Source organism: Lissotriton vulgaris, chromosome 3_1 (assembly GCF_964263255.1).
Source record: "Lissotriton vulgaris chromosome 3_1, aLisVul1.2, whole genome shotgun sequence".
NCBI lineage: Eukaryota > Metazoa > Chordata > Amphibia > Caudata > Salamandridae > Lissotriton > Lissotriton vulgaris.
Window position 1 is genome coordinate 1,428,230,617 of NC_141689.1, and position 21,514 is coordinate 1,428,252,130.

At 45.4% G+C, this 21,514-nt stretch overlaps 1 protein-coding gene across 1 annotated transcript in view; it reads left to right on the forward strand.

Annotated features, from left to right (window-relative positions):
• CENPC (centromere protein C) overlaps positions 1–21,514 on the forward strand; it is a 1,111,772-nt gene that overhangs the window by 164,512 nt on the left and 925,746 nt on the right. The window contains exon 5 of the mRNA XM_086961919.1: positions 19,661–19,763. Coding sequence (XP_086818045.1) covers positions 19,661–19,763 — 103 coding nt within the window. The remainder of the gene's footprint in view (positions 1–19,660; positions 19,764–21,514) is intronic.

Consider the following 21,514-nt stretch of genomic DNA (forward strand, 5'->3'; position numbering starts at 1 on the left):
CCGCTGGAAGGCACCCCTAATAAGGACATGTTCATGAAGCATGGATTAATTGCTATAGCCTATAGTGAGCTGTGGCATAAATATACGAAAAGGGATCGAGAAAGACAGTGGCCACTGAGAGGATCCTTTGATCTCGACAAAATAGAAACAGTAGAAATAGCCCTTCGTAGGAATGAAACAACACCTATTATGCTCGATAGTCTCGGCATGTGGCGCAAAGAAGCCACACGACGAAGGGAAGGCGACGAATTTAGAAAAGATGAGGGGACACGACGGATAACCCTCCAAACGTCTAGTAGGCAAAGGGAAGGGCCAGCGATGGCACAGTCCCGAGGAGTAGACATGAAAAGCGAACGGTGTAAAGGGATGTGCCGACAAGCCAACCCCGGAACACAACGACCTGAAGGTAATCCCCCGACACTATGCACAGGACGAACAGATGTAAAACAAAACCAATGTGCTTTCTGTAAATGTCTTGGACACTGGAAAGCCCAATGCCCGACTCTGCAAAGCATAGGTAAGAACGGAGGGTCGACAGAAAGAACAGGCCGACAGAAAGGGAAAAGGCACGAGATAAAAACCAATCAGACTAGTGCAGACAGGACCACCCCGTTTGATTATGCTCGGTGGCACAGATTTCGTCAGACCAATTTTAACGACATGTTAGAGTTCTGGGACTGATTGCTCTCTGTTGCTCCCCCACTCTGAAAAACAAACACAACTGCAGGTCAGTGTAAACAACCCCCCGTTAGAGAAAAGATTCAAGAAAGCCAAGCGTCTATTATATAACTTAGGATTTAATTACGGTAAAACACACAACCAACAGTAAATAGAATAACTAGTAGAACTCTCTAAAAAGCAAACTTGACTAATAGGAAAAATACAGAACATATTATGCTCACTCCGGAAGTCCTCGAAATGTAACAGTTCGATGGTCCCGCCCATCCGAAACACATAGCACGTGTGGGGCGGGGCCTGCCAGCAACCATGGGCCAAAAAGAGATCGCTGGTGAGAAGGTACTGGGGACTCCACAAAGCAGGCAATGAAATGGTCTTTCCATACTGCCCTTCCAGGGATGGCGTCCCCCGGGCCGCGAGTAGGGAGGGGGCGGCTGCAAATGACCCCCTCCCTCGTATCTCCTGGTCCGGCCATCACGAATTCCTCCATCGAACGGATGCAGGGTGGGCAGGGAGGGAGAGGCGACGCGGACGAGCCTCTCCCACCTCCACAGGTAGGAGGCTTCCCTGCCCTGGCCCGGCGCCGAAGTCCTCCAGCCGGGCGACGGCCATATACCTACGCTGCACAGGACATATCATACCCGCCTGGTATATTTTCGCAGCACAAGACATACAACGCCCGACTGGTATATTTGCGGAGCACCGGATGTACAGTGGTCCCCCAAGAGTCGGAATCAGGGGCGTAGGGTGGTCATCATGTGCGCCCCTGATTCAAAGGGACGGCGAAGGATGCGCCGGGAGAGGGAGACGGCACGGGTGAGCCTCCCTCACCTCCCCAGATGAAGGCTCCACTGCTGCACCCTGGCGCCCCGAACCAAAATGTCCTGCTCCAGCCGCATGATGCTCTGTTTTTCGCCATCACAAGAAGTTCCTCCACTCCTGATGGATACGGCAAAGGTTGCTGCAGGGCCTCAAAATGGCGTCTGGGCCCTCGAAAGGTGGGTCTAGGCCGCTGGAGTAACTTTGTCCGAAATTGCAACTCGGGCGCTTGCCCACCTGGGCGCAAGCCCCCACCATCGACAAACATCCCCTCGACTTTGAAGATTCTACCAAAGTCCCAAGAGCCCTCGGCCCCTTTAGGCTTCCGGTGAGGAACAGTTGCATTGATCTCAAATGAAATAACCACGGCACAGCAACAAGATGGCGGTGCTCTCGTGTCTGCATCAGCTTCCGTCTGAACCACCCAGGAACATTATGGGCTAACGAACTCGAGCAAGTTCCGGCTGAACATCAACATGACCTGGTAAGAGAGACTTTACCCCCTCCCTCTCTTGATTGACGGTCCACACCACCAGCCCCCTTTGTTAGCACAGTTTTCTTTTGGACTACCGAAAGGGACTCTGGTCCAACCGCCAATTGGCGGGGATATTTTGCCCCTGATGCTACTTCCGGACTAAACCGGCCTCGCCCAAAATGGCGCTGGTATCAATGTAAGGTGTTTTGTAGCGCCCGAAACTAACGGATGCCTCGTGGTATTCCTTAGCTAATGAAACTGGACGTACTAAGATATATATATATATATATACGAACCATTGCGCACTCGATGTTAAAGGGAGGAGGGTTCACTTGATGAACATTTAAGAAGGGTTCCGTAAAAATGTTGATTTCAATGAACAATTTATTTTTGATATTTGTTGTAACTGATACATAACGTCGCTCATGATGCACGCCCGCGGTTTTGCATTTAGGAAATGTGATTACGATGAGCTTGACTGTGTTTCCATCTATGAACTGAAATGCCCCTGATTCCTTCGTCACGCAATGAAATGTTTTTGGTTACTTACAAATAATTAATTAGACCTTTTTACATGTTCTTGTACTACAAAATAACCCCCTACTGTATGTGCTTCCATCGACGACATGTCAGGCCAAAATATGAATTGCGCTCTCACATTTTACGTACTGAATAATTCTACAAATAAAAGTCTTAAAAGCTATGGATAGGCTTCGCGTACTTTTGTAAATACGGGTATCGGTGGGAGGGTTTTTCTGTGCGCAACTGTTCTGCTCTCTTTTTAAGGTTATCCGAGAAATGGTTGTTCGGCCCTGGGTTGATGGTCAAATCGAAGGTATGATACGCTGCCTCCAAGATATGCGACTAAGCTCAGGAACTGACGTATGAAGAAGGACCTCGACTTCAGAGAGTGGGTAAAGTAAAATGGTGTGATTGATAAATTGTTATAAGGATATGGTGGTCGAAGGTACTAAGGTACAGTTGAACGAAGAACTGGTATGCCTTAAGAACATCACAGCTTTGGGAATGATTTAGGGACCCCGATGACCGGATACATCTACGAAACCGGGTACCTCGCGCTAGGCACCCCCGATTCCTCTTTTTAGCGTTTTTCACTACACACGATCCTTAATGCCATCCTCGAACCTCCCCATGAACCACCCATCACATTGCCTGCCCCCATGACTTTAAGAAACCAGAACCCTAAGGGATTATATCCCGAAGAGACAAGTACGAGTATGTGGTAAGTAAAGGATTTTCGTGCCCTTACATTTGATGTGTTCGAATGTTGTCCCCCTACCTCCCCTATTTCTCCCCCCCTTTTTCCTCTGCAGGTTACATTAGAAATCCCGATTAGAGTATCATAAGGGATCTGGAACCACGTCACGCCCGATGCAGGAAGACGGACTAACGCTACAAAATGGCACCACAAGGACGCTCTCACGACCTTTTTACCAAATCTAACGCTTTTCTGTCCCAAAACTGCATGCTTCCTACCTCCTAACACAGACCCGAAACATCTAACGTTGGGTAACGCACTGAATAGCCCAAACAATACACGGTGTACTGTTCGGCCTATTGTCTCTCTCTCTCTCTCTTTCTCTCTCTCTCTCTCTCTCTCTCTCTCTCTCTCTCTCTCTCTCACTCACTCTTCCACCCCTCCACACTTTCCCTCTTCCTAGCAACTGGCACCTAATTGGCGAACCTGGTGCACCTCCTGATTGGCCCCAAATACCACAAGTATTTGCGCAAATTTGTCCTAAATAAAATTGTATTGGTACCACGTTACTACCTCTCCTTTTCTACTAAAATATGGATGAAATTTAAATTGACCGATAAGAAAGGGACAGGTAAGACGACTAAGGTTCCCTAAATTTGACCCACTCTCAGGGAACTATTTGTCAGTGGCTTCTGTGATAAAATGTGTCTGTGGTAATGCGACCATCCCCATTGAAAATTGTCTCCGTACCCCAAGCTGTAAGAAATGATCGGGACACCCCCATCTACCCAAAATGCCCCCAGTTTGGTATCCATAAGATCCCTCCTTCCCCGAGGATAAGTTTAATAATTATTGCAAACCACCCCTCCCGAGTTTTTGTAGTAACCAAGTTGCGAGGATTTATATAGAAAGTTAGAAGGATGTGTGCAAAGTTGAAAATTAGATTGAAAAACGAAAGAACTTGTTGCAGTAAGCATGGTTGAAAATAAGATGCTTTTATGTGATGCAGACTTGTTTAGCCTATGTTCATCCCTCAGAAGGATGCCTATCAGACTATGGTGAATAGCACGTTACTTATACTAGGGAAATGGGTCTCTGCCAGAAGAACTGACATCTACTATACTAGACATATGACAAATGAACGAAATAGTCATCAAAGCGCCAAAGAATTAGCCAGCGAAAGGAAATTGTAAGGGATCCAGCAAACCCATCCTCAATTGTTTATACGTTAGCCGCAAGAATCTCCAATGTAGCGAGTGCTTACCCCAGTTGCTTGGTGTTGGGAGAGAAATAGACTTATGTAATTACCTTTTTCTGCAAAATCTCTAAAGACTGTCTTTTCAAAACTCATTTAAGGGTATCACTGTCGGAGGAGAAAGAGACCGGATGTGGGAGCACGCGGCCTGACTGCGGATTGTGGAACATCAGCGACGGAGGCCGAGGCGAGACCACAGCAGTAAGGAGACGCCGGACGAGGCACTGTTTCAAACAAAGCTAAGGAAAGGGCTGACCTGAAGCCCCTGCTCTATGATCAACGTGTGCCAAGAGTCCCCGCTCTCTGAACATGGTTACGGACTCGCCTGTCGCAAACTCTCCGCCTCCCCCTGATCTGTCCCCGACTTGGCCTTGCTCCATCCCCTCCTCCTCCGACCTACCATAAGGACTGTTCACACCCGCACCTTTCCATCCGAACTCCCAAATTCCTCCAAAACCTACTGAGCTACCCAGAGAAGAGTACTCCCTGCGTCAGAAAAGGGGGGGAGCTCCGACTAAGTAGACCACGAACTATGTTAAATCCCAGAACGGTGACCTAGAACTCCACCAAGGGTCACCCCCGAAGAAAAGATAAACAAAGTCTGTGGTTCTGCCCGCTACCAAGCACCCTGAAGATGATGGAAGCAACAGGAAGTGCCCACCACAGAGACTCAAGGAACGAACAGATCTCACAGTTCCGGAACAAATTGCATTTTCCATTGCAAAATCTATGCTCTGCATTACGGAAGAAGATGCACCTGCCCCAAAACCGTAACGCATTGCTCCTATGAGGCCTGGCGAAACAAGACAAAATGTACCCCTGCCCGCAGACCTCCAACGACTCAATCCACATGAACATTCCTGTTGACGGACCGAATTGTAATCCAGGTGCTTAACAGTGCCAACAGAAGATGACAAAAGACAACGAGAACTCTGATATTTTTACTGTCTCTCCTTTCTCTCCCAACCACCATTGGACTGACTATGCACCCGCCGTATACAAAAAGGACTTACTTATATGATAACTTACCAGTTCTCATTCTATGATCTGTACCCAACGCTCTCGCTACGTAATTCTAGTCTGATATTGCATTACGATGACTTTTTTGCAACCAACTTAACGATGAACCCGCCTACTAAATGATGAGATTTTTCAATATGATGTTTATAATGTGATGTTTATGTACAGTTCTTTCACCTAAGTCCCCTCTCCCTTACTTATGACCGCTGCATATAGGTGTAGATAGGAAATAGGCCAGCAAGATGTCTTGGAAATGTTAAAGGGAGGACTGTGGAAAATAAGTACAAACTTGGTGAACATTATCGGCGCCATCTTGCCCCTTTCCAAGCCCACTCGTGCGCGTAAGCGACAGCCATTTTGAGCACCATGGCCTCCCTGCCCCTCACTAATAGCCAGCGCGTCTCTCTCTCTCTCTTAACCTCGCAAGCATTCCCCCGCACGCTGACAACCCCCGCTCTCTCATGCCTCGGGTCATAAACCCCTCTTCAGCGCAGCTTCACCACGGAATCCCATCCTGTTCCCAGCGCGACACCTCCCCTCATTCCTTTCATGGCCTCAGATCCTTCTTATACAAACCCCTTTTTCCTCTGCCCCCGTTTGCCTTCCCTGTTCCCAGGCCGCCACCTGGCTCTGCGGATACTGTTTATTACCCCGTACAGTAGGAAGCTTCCCTTCTCCATCAAAAGACCCCCGAACCGATCAAAGCCCCCACCCCATGAGATCCGATCAACCCCATGCATTCCGTGAATCGGCGGAATGCCCTGCTGTGCGACGACTATCACCTGTTGTGACCAGGGTGGGGAATCCAACTGTAAATGTGTGTGGGAACGGGTCTGAAGGGGAGATTCCGAGGATGTTCTTTCAAGTTCTAAAGTATTGCGAGAATGTGTTATGTGCAATAAAGGTCGTAAACCCTAGTATAAGAGGCCAGGCCTCAGAGATGTGGTTAGAGCACCTCGTGACGATACTTGCTGTCTGAATTGATGTGTTCTCCTCCGGAGAGAATAAAATCCTCGTTTCCCGCCTTCCAGTCTCCAGCGCCTGCTTCTTCATTGATTAATATTGGTGGGTCATAGAGGCGATACTGCCGGGCAACATAAAAGGGTCTTTGGTTACCGGTTGTCTTTGGAACCCTTTTTAACAGACACCCAACAAAAATTATGAAAAGCAGATAAATAGAGAACTTCATTGTCTATCAGTGCTTGCATAACAATAACAAGCAGATTACGTGCCAAACCCAGGGCAACAAATATTACCGCTGGTGCCCCCGGAGCTCTCGCCTGAAGCCACTACAGAAGTACTGCCAACCAAATGGAAACTGCTATGTGCCAGACGTGCAGAGTAAAGACTTTGTTAACTGCACTGCGCACATGCGTCAGCCGTTTTAAGCCTCATGCAGTTTCACTTTCTCAATATGCTCGTGCAGTTTTCTGTAGAATTTACTTACGTTGATGACGTCTCTCAGCTCAACTTCTATCAGGACGCACACGTGATAACTCAAAGGTAAATGATTTCATCCAGGAAGTGACCGGCTTGCGAGAAATTTTACCCAGATACAGCTCGAGCTGTTGGGTGAGTCCGGCAGGTGAGTGATTCTGTGTGCGTGTGCCAGGCAGATGGGAACAGCGGCTGAGCACGGTAATAGTGGCTGGCTGGTTGGTATCGGGGCGTGGTGCCAGTTCTGATGAACACACACGCTCAGCTCAGGATGTCCTCGATCCCCCATGAGTCTGGAGCACTGGCGCGAGTGGTGCGCACTTGTCCGTGTGGCGTCGGGATGACCAGGTGAGCACGGTGGCAGCGCGCAACGCCCTGAGTGCACATATGCTGTCTGGCCGCCAGTCAACAAAGATAGCGTCGGGCTGTCCAGGCAAGTGCGGTGGGAGCGCGCATCAGGAGAACAGACACAGACGCTGTGAGCGTGCACATTGGCTGTCTTGGGGAAAGCGCACATCTCCTGGCCCCCTTAGCAACAGCGTAGAGAACTGACGGCATGAGCGTGCACATGGCCTGTCCGGGGGAAAGTGCACATCTCCTGTCCCGCATCGCTAAGCAAGTCGGCGACAATGGATTTCGCTAGCGAGCAGCTTTGCTGCGTCGCTAGGCGAGACCTAAAAAAGGGAAAGGACAGTGAAGAACCTAATTTATATTGCCTAATTACACTTTTGAATTCAGACTAGAAAATTATTACCAAACTTTTAGCCAATATAATTAATATAATAGCTTCAAACCTGATCCATTCTGATCAAAATGGTTTGATTGCGGTAAGACCTCTTGGGACAAATACTCATTATTTATCAGAAGCACTGGATTATTTAGAGACCAAGAAAAGACCGGCCCTGTTCCTTCTGCTGGATGCCGAGAAGGCATTCGACCTCCTGGTCTGGGAGACTTTATTCTGTATCCTGTCTAGGTTTGGTATACAACCCCCCCCCCCCGCCAGATCATGGGTTGATTCAGAAAATGCATCACAATGCAGAAGCCAATATTATTGGCAATGCTTCTGAGGTAGGACAAATTGGCGTTCAACGTGGGAGCAGGCAAGTATATCCACTGCCCCTGTTTTATTCACTTTTTTTTTATAGAGCCTTTGGCTATTGCCATCCGTGATAATGTAGATATTCGTCCCCCTCTACCTACTATGGGTAAACAAAAATTATACGCTGACAATATCATGCTCATTATCGATTGCGGTAAGAGGGTTCAAGCAAAGGTCTTTGAGATCTTTGAACAGTTTGAATCGTTCGGCGGATATAAAATTTATAAAAAGAAAACGGAAATAATCCAGTACGGAGCAAGTCTGATGTATTACATACTGATATCTTGTCATGCGTAAATTCCAAAACAAAGAAAGACTTGGGAATTAATTTTTCGTCACGAATCTCTAATCTGTATGATTTAAGCGTTGCTCCGCTTCTGTTGAAAGTACAGGATTTATTTCTCCGTTTAAACTCGCTCCCGTTAACGATCATGGGGAGTGTTTCCATTGATGAAGATGTCTGTTCTCCCGCTGTTTAATTTCGTATTCTCTGCAATGCTGTGTGTTTTAACAGCACCTTTCTTGGTAAACTAGAGTCCATGTTTACGCCTTTCCTCTGGGGGAAAATAAAAACCCGAATTGCACTAAACACTTTATATGAGTAGCTTGAGAAGAGTGGGTTAGCCCTCCCTAATCTTGGGGATTATTATTTTGCATACTTTGCACAATATATGTCTAGGTTTAAGTCAGAATTTCTTACAGGAGTGTTTGTGGACTATTTCATGAGCTTAATCTGCAAAGAGTACCAGATACGTTGTCCATTAAAAATCACCGAAACGAATGCGCTATAAGTGTTTGCAGTGCTTTTTTCACAAATGTCAGGACTTTCATAGAAGATATAGAATCCCAGCAATCAATACTTCAACCCCTTTATCCGAACTCACTTCGGCATTTAGGATTAGAGAATCGTCTGGAATTATTAAAAAATGGGCCAAGGCCGGATTCTTGAAAATCTCAGACTTTATTACGATTGATAGGCGGCTAAATATTTCCAAAATGCATGATCGAATTCCAAATGATTTTCTTCTCCTCGGGTCCTATAGTATGTTCATCATTTTCCTTCGAAATCTGGATCTGATGCATATTAATAAGCGTAAAAATCTGGCGCTTGCGCTATTCAAAGAAAGTGTAGTTAGTAAACCCGGGGTGAGGATAAAACTTTAACGCCCTTTCAAACGTCCGGAACTCGCTCGGAAAGCAATAATATAATGGGAAAAAAATGCAGGATTGGATGTAACAGCAAGAATGTTGGCTTAAGTAAATAAACGTAACTTAAGTATGCTACGAGGAGCTAATTGGTGCCGGATGCTATTTTTTAGCAAAGGGCTCCTATATAGAACCCCACATTTTTTATCCAAGCTTTATCCCAGTCAGTCTAGTCCGTGTTTTCGTTGCTCAAATCAGTCGACAGCCAACTGGACGTATATCATTTCACAGTGCCCTTCAATTCAGGGGTATTGGAATTATGTTTTCCGACATTTGGAGGCCGAATGTCTAATTATTAAATTGGATTCTAACAGTTGGCTGAAAGTCCTGGGCTATGATCCCTCCCTTCGCTTATCAGATAAATGGGTTAAACTATTATATATTGCAATGGCGGTCGCCAGGTCGCTGTTGCTTCAAAGATGGCGATCAGGTCTGGTACCAACAAAAGATGAGTGGTTTGGAAAATGAAACTGGTTAGAAATAGTGAATGTTTTTTTGCAATACGAAGTGGGGGGGGGGGGTTAAGAAATTTGAAAAAGTCTGGGAGGCATATTTTGACTAAGTATTAAATAAAGCCTCCCATTTAATGGCCACTGTTAATATGATGAAATATTATCCGATGTTTTATATGTCAACATACTTGAACTTTATTGCAATATAGACACTTTAGTTCTTCTTAAAACAGGCAATTGATGTTGTACTTGGTCTTTTATGGCAAAATATTATCAGAAACCTCATCTGCTATATCTCAATGCTTCAGTCGGATTCGCACTTTAATGCACAATGGGCACTTAAGTTACTTTTTTAATTAGTATGCACCTGGTCTCTAATGGTTTTTTTTTAATTTCAATGTAATTCTGTTTTTTATTCTGCTTTGTATTATTTTTTTAACTCTTAAATATGTGTGCCGTACTTTCTGTTCGTAAGCGCATTATTGGACATTTATATTGTGATATATTGATGAATTTGTAAAAACATTGTTTGGGGTCTCAAAAAAAAAAAAGAAAAGGATTCTTGTCTATCCCTGTTTGACTTAAAAAATCTCAGTCAGATACCCAAGCACAAAAAGACTTCAACTATACTTTTAAATTGTTAAACCACATGGGAGTGCATGTATATCTGGACAAATCAACCCCAACGCCTGTTCAAGTACTATCTTATTTGGGAGCATCTCTAAATACAATATAAGGAGAAGTATATCCTTAACCCCTTCCATGCGTTCGTCGGCCAACGGCCGTAGGGAGCACTACCTCCGTAGTGCTGCGCACGTCTGTTGGCCGACGCGGTCCCTCCCACTTCTTTAAACTGCCGCACCGCGGTGGATTGGCTGCTGCGGTTAAGCAACTAAAAGGACAGAGTATATTCAATATTTCAAAAATGTCTCTGGCTACTACATATCACAAATCCAACCGTAAGGATAGAGTCTTCATTTCTAGAGTCCATGGCGTGGTGCAATCTTCTTGTTCCCAATGCCCATTTATACATGAGATGGCTACAACAATGAAACACAAGTTCAAGGAAGCTGAGAATACAGAATTGTCTTGAATCAACCAGCTCAACAACCTTTTTTTATTGGATGATGAACACAATGAATCTTCTGAAAGGAATTCCATTCCATTATCTTCCATCACAGACCCTTGTGTCAGATGTGTCTTTATTATGCTGGGGAGCCCTGTTAGGTTGATGATCTCGACCTTTGAAGGTCAATGATCTGCTCAACAATAGTTCTATCACATCAGTATTTTCAAGCTCAAAGCAGTTCCTACTGGCTCTGAAAGTGTTTCAGCCAGCTTTGGTCTCATACAAAATTTTAGTACAAAGTGACAATTCCACACAATGTGTTACAGTAAGCAAATACCCCTTTTTGAATGGTCACCCCCAAGTTTTCAGACTGATGATGCTTATTTTTCGATTCTGAGAGTGCACTTACTGAACAGACCACAGGACCTGTGTCCTTACCCTTAAACTAGTATGTGGAATTGGCTTTTACCCATTTGGCCATGCTGTCTTACCTGTAGGACCCTAGTACATTGTACCCAAGGTACTCATGTAAGTTAGAGGGTCCCCTCAGGGATTGCAGCACTGGTTGTTTACCCCTGGATGCGTTATAAGTCAAATGAGACTCCCAGCACAGCATTTGAAAAGCAGTTTTAACTGCTGGGCCGACTTTGCCAACTAAAGCAATGGCAAAGCCTGATGTACCCTGGTATAGGTACAAGTTCCACCTTGGCAAGCCCATTGAGTCCCAAAGCATGGTGCAACATATACCAAGGGTAGAACGTGTAATTTTACATGTTCTGATAGTAAAATGGGAAACAGTTGTCTTTACTGTGGAAAGGTTTGGTGGCCCAAATTGCCAGTGTAGAGTTAACCGCGGACCCCTGAGCTGTTCTAACTCTGGACTGGTGCAACCAAAGTGGGTCATGCAAGGTATCAAATAACTTGGTACATTAAGCCAGGCTTTATCTTCCGGTCACAATTAATGTAACCAGTTGCAGTGCTCAACTTTAGCAAATTTGCCATTTAGATGCCTTTAGTCCCCTGTGCCCATGGCGATTTTACGTGGAGTCCTGTTGCCATATCCACTTTCTGCTCTGCTGGGAAGATGTAAGAACAACTCACAGGAAAGGGTACAATAGGGGTCTGCTCTGGAAGGAGGTTTCACCTCCCTTCTGCAGGATGCCACATGTGTTTTGGCCCAAAAAGTGAGCTTCAAAGGAGATGCCGCCTTGAAAGGACTAGTGGGTAACACTTGGAAGAGGGGTGTGCTTCCTTGTTCAGACAGACAGGCTGACCTTTGGGACTGGAGAGGGGAAACCAGTTGCCAAACCATTTTCCAGGGGCATGCTAACAACACCTGTGGGTAAGGCTAGGAAGCTCCACAAGCTGGAAGAGGGGTCCTGCCATATTGGGTGTGGACAGATTGGTGCATTCTGGGATTCCCAGATACCATACTACCCAGGAAGTGGTCAGCGGGTGGGAAGGAACCTGGTGGCCATTGGCTATCCCCCACATCGAGCCTTGGGGACATTTCCTTTGTGTAAGTAGGGAACCTCTGCACCCCAAACTCAGATCTCTGCTGGAATGGAAGAAGGACCAAGGAAGGAATATCCTGCTGCACCTTGGAACCGGCAAAGAGAGGCTGCACTGGCATGGACTGAACCTGGTAGCTAGCAGAGGAAAGGGACTGTGCCTGCTGTGTCCTGTTTGAGGAGATGTTTCCAGGGCCCTGCATAGGCCAGGAGACTCCAAGGGACAGCCTACTAGCTTCCTGGTCGCAGCATAGGAATGCAAATGCCGAAGAAGTCTGCTGGGGCATGCAGCCCTGTGGACCAGGACCCAATGCATAAAGTTGCACCTGGGGCCTCCAGGGGACGAATTATTGACCCAGAAAAAATTGGCCCGTGACCGCAATACTGAAATAATGGTAGTCCAGTGGCAACAGGACTTCTGATGGTACCGAGAGGACTTTGAGGAACGTTGACTGTAAGCCCAGGACCGCCTCCCCCCCTTTGTAAACCAAGGAGTAGTTGCAGCAAGACCCCGTTGACTTCATTAGATCCAAAGCATCCTATGAGCATCTTCAGCATCCTTCATCCCTTGAACCAGGACCACTTCCATAGGAAAGCCCTGCAAAAGATAAGTGTATGGAACTTACTAAAGACTGTTTCACCTGCAGAGGTAACTGTTTCTGAGGACTTTGCTGGCTGAACTTTAAGCAACCCACTCCAGAGACTTCTGGAGTGGGTTGCTTAAAGTTACTCCCAATGACTGCAGTACAGCTAGCCCAAACATTTTAGTGAAAAGGCTTTGAAGTGTCACATTTGTTGATTTTGCCAATACTTTGACACAGTTGAGTAAAACACTTTGATTTGCTCTACCTTCTAAGTTCTATATCTCCAGAAGCCTCTGGTTCATATTTTTCATTGTGGTGTCTAAAAATATGTAAAAATGCAGGCTATGTTTCTAAATTGATGTCAAAATATTTTGATTACATACATTTTTTCTTCAATTGTTTTGCTCCTTTTTTAATGTGCTTTACGCCTGTTCTGTTGAGTAAGCCTTGCTGCTCCGAGCCACAGCTACCTAGGGTTGAGCTGAATGTTTGGCAAACAAAATCCAAGGGTCCGAAGGGGTTGGCAAGTGTATTCCACGTGAGGACGCACAACCACATCAAGCAATACACCCCATTTCCTCACAATTACCTAAACAAGTAAGGAGGAAGAAGATAAAGGACCTTTTCCCTAGAAGCTCAAGAAATTTGGCATTGGCTGCTGGTTAGAAATCTGTCACTTCAAGTTGTTCACCTGCCAGGTCAACATACTCAGCGAGCCGATTAGCTCAGCAGACAGTTCTACAAATGAGAACTCAATGATGTTTTTCAAATAATTTTTTAGAGACTGGGAGTTTCCAGAAATAGATGTTTGTAAGCATACACAATGCAAAATGCCCAAAATTCATATTGTGGGTATGGAATCCAAAATCAATGGGGGAATTGCCCTTTTGATGAACTGGTCGCACAAATCTCTTTACGCTTAACCACCGATAACATTATATCCAACGCTCATCAAGTTCAGTGACTGCTGGCCCTCAGGCAGGGGCCGGTTGTGTGATCATGGGGGAAGCACGGGGGCTGCGGGGGGGATCAACTCTAGTTTCACCACCTATTTTTGAGCTGGTCGTCCAAGGTATCTGAGTTCCATTCACAGTACCGGTGGCCGGTCGAGCGATGCAGGCTGAAGGAGGTTGATGGAAGGGATGGCCGGCGGTGGGTTCTACTCATGGCAACATTGCAGCTTCATTCTCTATATCCCCCGCTTCGGCAGGCTGTGGTCACATAGGAAATTGGGATGGCAGTATCTGTACTCAACTGTAAGGACATGCAGTTAGTTCCATATGAGAACCCTTGTTCTTCCTAAAGGGAGCTGGTTGCACAGGGATGTCAGGACTGGCAGCCTTTTGCAGGCACATAGTAGGGGAAAAACCTTCCTGCCTTTCCCTTCTTCCTTGTTCTTGTGTGGTTCTTGTCCGTGATTCTCGTAGTGTCACCCTGCTTGTTATTGAAGGCTCAGGATGCCGTTTCTTCAAGAGGAGACTGGCCACACAGGGGCAGCAGGACGACTGTTTGCAGGCACCCAGCAGGGAATATCGCCAGTTTTTATTGCTGTGGCATGGTCTTTGTTTCATTCTTAGCTGTATTGTTGTATCACCTCGTTGTTCTATTGACGCGTCGTTCTGGACTCCGTGAACAACTGAAGGAGGTGGGGGGGTTCAAAGGGGCTTTATGCTAAATGGCGATCCCTAGCCCGGGGAGCTCCTTAACAATTTGACTTCTTGAGCCAAATAAACCAAGTGTTTTTGATGAATACATCTATCCGCAGACTCCTCACCATGTGACTATTCCCCAGGTGTCTGACTGGATCCCGAAACTATAAAAACAGTCGTCCTGTGCACCAGAAGGTGGCATCATGCAGCTTTGCGCCAATGTGATTCTGCTACAGAGGTGACCAGCAAATCTGCATTTAAGTGGCACCTAGGCATGATAATGTTTATTCCTTTCTGCACCTTCTATCACAGAGCCTGAGCTTCTCCTTGGTCTTTGGACCAGATTCTGTTGAGCAACTCTACCAGTGTGCAAGGGAAAACCGGGTTTAAACCATGTAGGAACTATCACAAACAGATGTCTGTGAAGAACCCTCATAAAACCTGTTTCTGTCAACTACACCAAGATGAACCCTATGGCCATACGGGATAGTGAGGCCAAGCGCAAAAAGACTCCATGCTGCGACCGGTTGAAGTCAAAAAGAAGTCCCGTTCCCACGGCAGCTCATCATTACAATCAATGTCTTCGAGTAAGTCAAAGAAAAAACACAAGAATTCAAGGCGAACTCATCCCTTTCTTCCAATCTCAAACTCCTGAGAGGGTGTGAGGGCGTTAGCATGTGTTCTACACTTGTTCGCCTCTGACGTTGCAGCAATTAGAGACCTTCAGGGAGGTTTTATCGACTTCCTCTGGCATGCCTTCAAGCCCCAAGGAAGTCCACTTCAGCCATCTGTGCCTCTTGGGCCCGCACCAGGTTCAACCCCCGGCTCGGGTTCCCATGCAACTCCAGCGCCTGTTCTTCTCTCAAAGACACATATACAGACGTCTACGCCCGATATGGGTGTGCAGCATATAGTGCTATCCAACTTTGAACTGAACCCACCTTGACCTAAGTTACGCCTGGTGCTGACTGGCACGCATCCACTTGGCAAACCTTCATTCTGATATTCGCCCTTCCCACATGTTAGGGTCCAGAACTTTCACAGTCTTTTTGGCACAGAGTCAAACAATGTAAGCGGGGATGACTGTATTTCCCAGTAGGATGAGTAAAACTGGTATGAACATCTTCAGGATGCCAGTGGGCTGGGCACTTTTCCATATATTGGCTTTGTCCCTGTACATACCACTCCCCAGTGCCGCGCAACGGATGAAAGCTTCTCTTTCGTGGTCCTAATGTGAAGAGCAAAGAAATCCCCAAAAAATGGACAAAGTGAGGGTGTGTCCAATTTCAATGAATATTCCCTGGGGTGAACCTATTATCTAAAAAACAGCACACCATCAATTGGGCAGGAAAGACATAAACTCATAATTCTGATACAAAAATTACTCCATTATTCATTATCGACGCGTCGACTTGTTTTGATTCTTTGTGTTTTTAAATGAAATTTTTAATAAAATGTATAACGTGTTTTTAAATATTGTGATAATGAATAATGGAGTAATTTTTGTATCAGAATAAATCTAAACAAAGTTTTACCAAATATATAGTGTGGGGATCATCTCTTTTTTAATTTTGTTATTTATCAAACACAGCAGTATTTGAGAATAACTTTTTGTTGTCCAGTTTGAGCATATTGTTATAAGTTGAATACAACGCCTTGTACCTTTGCCTTTCCCGCCCAATTGATGGCGTGCTGTTTTTTAGATAATAGGTTCACCCCAGGGAATATTCATTGAAATTGGACACACCCTCACTTTGTCCATTTTTTGGGGATTTCTTTGCTTTTCTTTAAAAACTACCTTCCCCCCAGTCCCCTATAAGTCTGCGGGGGGTCCTCCTTTCACTTTATAACATAATGTGAAGAGCAGCAACTGTTCTAGACATACAACTACCAACTATGAAAGTTAAAATGAATATATTGAAGGATTATTGTAACCTGGTCAGGCTCCCACAAAGCCGCTGTTACCATTTAATGAGCCCCTTGGCCACAGGCTGTATTGTGTGTGGCCTAAGCCTGGTTTGCACACATTGCTATGTTAGCATGGCTTATTAGAAAGTTTAAACCCCATTTTACCTTTTGCTGCTTTTGCACACAACACTGCATATAGCTGTTTTTGTAAGTTAAGCTGAGCAAATGTCTTCACATGAGAAACACTTGTTTTCGACATCCCTAGACTTACATCGTGACCCAAGTCTGCACTCTGAGTGCCCGAGCCGCCAAGGTTATCATAACATGGTAGCTGTTGTTCGAACTGATCGGCTCACTTAGTTAGACACAACATAGGGCAGCTGCGAAGTCAACTGAAATTCTGGCGCCTTTATTATTGCACGACAGCCATGATTTCACACACTTGGAAGATTTTCCGTTTCCAGTGATGCAGAGTGCTTGCTTTTGCTGATCCTGATGTGATTCCCTCATGCTGAGCTGAGAGGTAATGGGGCCCCCCAAACAAGCCTAAGAGACCTTCTTTAGTTTATAAAACATAGTTCCTAGAATGGGAGGATGTTCTAACTAGGCATTATAAGACCTGTTTTCACCATCATTGTAATATGATTTCTCCCTTTGTGTTTTATGGAATTGTAACAATGCTGACCATGTTATTTCTAATCGTATGTCTGCTTATGTTGTGCAAAGATACTGCACCTGAGAGCACATTGTTAAAATAAATATTTTAACCTTTCCTGTGTCTCTTATTTACTCCGGTTGTGGACTGGTATGACAGTATAACAAAAGAGTGTTCTCCCTTCCCACCATTCCTGAGTATATTCTTAGTCACATGTTCTAGGTTGTCTAATTATTGGTTGCTTTGCTATCGGATGAAGAGCTAATGTGACACTGATGCGAGCTGGTTGGGGTGAGTTTTTTGTACACCACAATTCACTGTAGTCCTGTGCGTCTGTGCCACAGTTCTGTGTAGGAGCGGGATCCTTGCAACAAGGCTTCTTCAGGTCTACCTGTTAACAGATAAGTTGCTCATCGCCCTGGACCTGGGAACTCTCCTTATCTTACTCAACACCCAACGCTAGAGAGTCTGGTAATACAGTCGTTCCTCAGCAAAACTAATCCAAATGCATTGACCATCAAGTGTCCCTTACCCAGGCTATTCAGGATGGATGTGATGCAGTGAAATTTGTCGTCTGCTCGGTACTGGCCACAGCAAAGTCAGTAGGTACCATTGTGACTTTCCTGCGCCATGGCTGAATGACTTCTAGGGTCTCCTCCGGCGATGTCCAAACATCAGTAATGGATTCGCTGTTTGACAGCTCTGGTCTTTTTGGTGACAAAGGGGACTCATCCTTGAAACATTTCAAGGATAGCCGCAGCGTGTTACTTTCTGCTCCCGCAAGCCAATTCCACCAGCAGTATCGCCCTCTCCGTGGCTACGGTTGAGGTTTTTCCATTTCATCAGTGAGTGTCAGACTCCTCCCAGCAGGCCTTTCAGCCTTTTCGTGTTAAAGGCCTAGGTTCTCAACGACCAAGAGGACAGTAGGGGCAAAATGTAGCTCATCCTTGTGGCCCTTTGACTGCCACAAAACAGCTTTATTGCGTTTGTGCTGGCTGGGAGCCACCTGGTTGGAGTCGGGATCCCTTATTTCCTCCAGGGATATGAGGCCTTCACTTCAGACAAGTGGCTCTGCCTTTCTACTTCTTTCTACCCTGCCATACTTTCCACCTCCTTTAGGGCAGCTGATGGAGGAACATTTATCTGTTTTGCAACAGAAAGGCTGGCCCTTTTATCCAGTAGTGCCATGGAGAGGTCCACAACCTGGAAGTTGGAACTGGGTGTTTCTCCTGCTAATTCTTTGTGCTGAAGGATGGAGGCCTTTGACCTTTTTTTGATCTTCAACCTCCCAGCTCCTTCCTGAGAAAAGACCAATTCTAAATCCTCACACTAGCTCAGGTTCTGCCTGTCTCGGACTCTTGAGACTAGATGGCGGTTTTGGTCCTTCAGGGTGCTTATTTCATATCTCCATCCTGCAGTCCCACAGGCTCTCCCCACGCTTCACTTTAAGTCAGCATCTTTTTTGTTTTGCAGTGCTCCTCTTTGGCTTTACCAGCGCCCCTCAGCTGTTCCCGAAAATAAGCGCTGGGGTCGCAGCACACCTTAGGATTTTGAGAGTACCAGTCTTATTCTACCTCAAAGACTGCTTTTTAAAAAGGGCTTGCCCCAGGCAATTGTCAGCCTCTCCTCCCTCCACTCTTCCCCTTTTCAGCCTCACCCTTTATCCCCCCCAATAGCTCATGTGTAATGAGGCTTTAAGCCTCTGGATGTGGTTGGACTATCAAAGTATTTCTTTGGTGGTAAACCACCTGGCAAGAGCGTTAAGCTTCAGGCGCGAACAACCTCAGCTGCAGGGGCATAGCGGATCACAAATAATAATTTCCACAAGGAGGTGGCTTAAGGCATCTTCCAGCAATGGAGAGAACCCTGGCTTGTGTTTTTTTGCCACCAGTGAGTGTGTGCAATAATGAAACCTTTGTATATTGGAGTTTCCAAAGGCTCTCTCTCATTTGGAGATACCTTTCATCTTTAGAGGAGCTTGAGACTCCTGTATGCCTTCACTGCCTCTCCTGAGCTCTGAAGAAGATTAGAAAAGGACCGAGCGTGCTTCACCCTAGTGGTACCGATTGGGCAAGGAGAGTATGGTACCTGGAAATCCTATCCGTGAGCATCTGTCATTTGATGAAGCTGCAGCTTCGGCAGGGTGCATCTCCATGCTTGGCGATTGAGCGGTGGCAAATTAATGCCTGATTCATTGAGGGAATAAACATTGAAAATGTTAACAGATGCATGGGTCAGGTAGTATTTCTAGAAAGTCTTCATAGAAGTTGATATAATTTCCTTCGATATACAAAGAAGAGCATGACATTTGAGAATCCATTGTTAGGTAGGAAGGTTCCCGAGTTTTTCCAATGCCGTTATCCTCTGTGGTGATGGAATTCCTACTCTGGTTATCTCTTCATTGTTTCAATGTTATGCTTTACTAATTCTTTTGCTGAAGGTACACTGAGATGGTTGATTTATTTTTACAGAATAATGACTAAGACGTTGTACATAAATAAACCAATCAAAGTGCCAGAATCTCATGGGGCTTATTTGTGATAAGTGTGTTACTCAACCAGTGACATTTTGTAACATCCTACTCAAGCCCGCTGTTCTTATCTCCCTACATTTTTAATTAGGAGTTGGTGGCATCAACAGGTGTGGCTGGGATTGTGAAGACAACGATAAGGGAATCAATAGGCAAGTCGTCTGACCGAAGAATCCAATCAACCTGCAGGCCAGGTTGGCATTTCTTTGTTTACTACAGGGTTTTAACATACTTTGTAGGAAGATTGACTGAGCTTTACTTTATGAGAGTGGCTTTTTATAATACATGCCTGAGAAGTGAAATCAACCCCAAAATGTTGTTTTCGTATATACCACCAAATGTTTTCTAACTGATAGCTGCCAGTATTAGTGGCTTGCCTGAATAGGTTGTTTAACAATGCTTTTTCATGTGTGATTCCTATGCTTTTCACTAACTGGATGCAAAAACGTTGCTCCCCTAGGCATCTCTGCATATAAGCTATGCAAATGAAAAGCACATCAGTGAAATCTGCACATATAGAGCCAGTTCAATAATGTTGATGGCACTTATGCGTTTTGATTTTGCATGAAAGGAAGAACTGAAATTGTGACATATCAAACCTGAAGTTCTTAACTCAAGCAGTATAACCTGCTGTATGACTGGATATATGTAACTGTATGATTTTCCCACATTTGATCTCTCCAGAAGAACAAGGGCAGGAACAGGGTTCTCTGTAATCCCAGTAATTTCCGTCTGGCCTTGATGGTTTTGGTACTAGGTTTCACTTCACCTTCAGCACAAATACCATGTCTGCCTCCTCCAGAAACAAAAGAGCAGTCCTTTTCCTGGAGAAAAGGAGAATGTTACAGCATATGGGCATTTCTCGGACTAGGCCTACTCTGAGAACTTGGAGTTCATGATTGTAAACAGGAACACAACTTGGAATCCAGGACAAGAGGAAATGGTTGCAGTTTTGTCATTGAACATCTCTACACTTAGTTTCTCATTTGATGTAATGTCTTGTTGGCTCCACTTGGATAACTCTTATATGGACATGCACCTGCAAAACCTATTTTGTGTCACATATCTCCCACAGCATTCCCTAGGATTCCTCCACCATTGATCATGAGCCATAAGGGGCATCTGAAGGGCCTACTCCAGTGTTTCCCCTCTCCCCCCTCCGTAATATGTTCTCTGGGACATACACCTTTGTCCCACTAGGATGTTTCACAAGCCTTTTGAACTAGTGCCATCCAACTATTTAAAAATTATTTTGTGGAAAACCACAGTCTAAAAATATATAACCTTAGCCAGGCTCATGAATAGAATTCAAACCATTCGTACCACTGAGAACATGTCAGAGCCCATAAATGAGCCCATGCAGGCGTCCATCCCCCCGTGCAAGCACTGTGAGAAGAATGGGCCTCTCTCTTCATCATATTCTGGGCGAGTCATGACAGTGACAGCCTGCGCCGGATTGAAGACAAACAAGCTGAACTGAAGCCGGACCTCTTTACTGTAAAGGATAACCTCCAGACCCTCCTACACTGCTCATGGAAGAATGAGAAGTTATGCAAACCCTATCCACTCCCTAGGTCTGATCTCCCTAAGCCCCTAGCATCCCCTTTAATTGGTGGATTGAAAAAGTTTTCTGAGACTTATCCTAGTAACCCACAATGGCCCACTCACCCTCTTCCCAATCTCCTTGCTAGACCCCTTAGATTCCCGCCTCAGATGTCTGAGGAAGACGCGCTCACTCTCTCACTTTCATATGATGACATTGAGGACCCTAATAGCAACATACCCACTATCACTTCTGATCCAGATAGAGAACTTATCGTTAACTTTAGATCGCCATGTCGCACCGAGTTGGAGCAACTACCAACTCTCATATCAAATTAATGCATCTCAACTGCAGATCAGCAGTGAAACACGCAGCGGATATCTCCGAACTCATCTTATCACA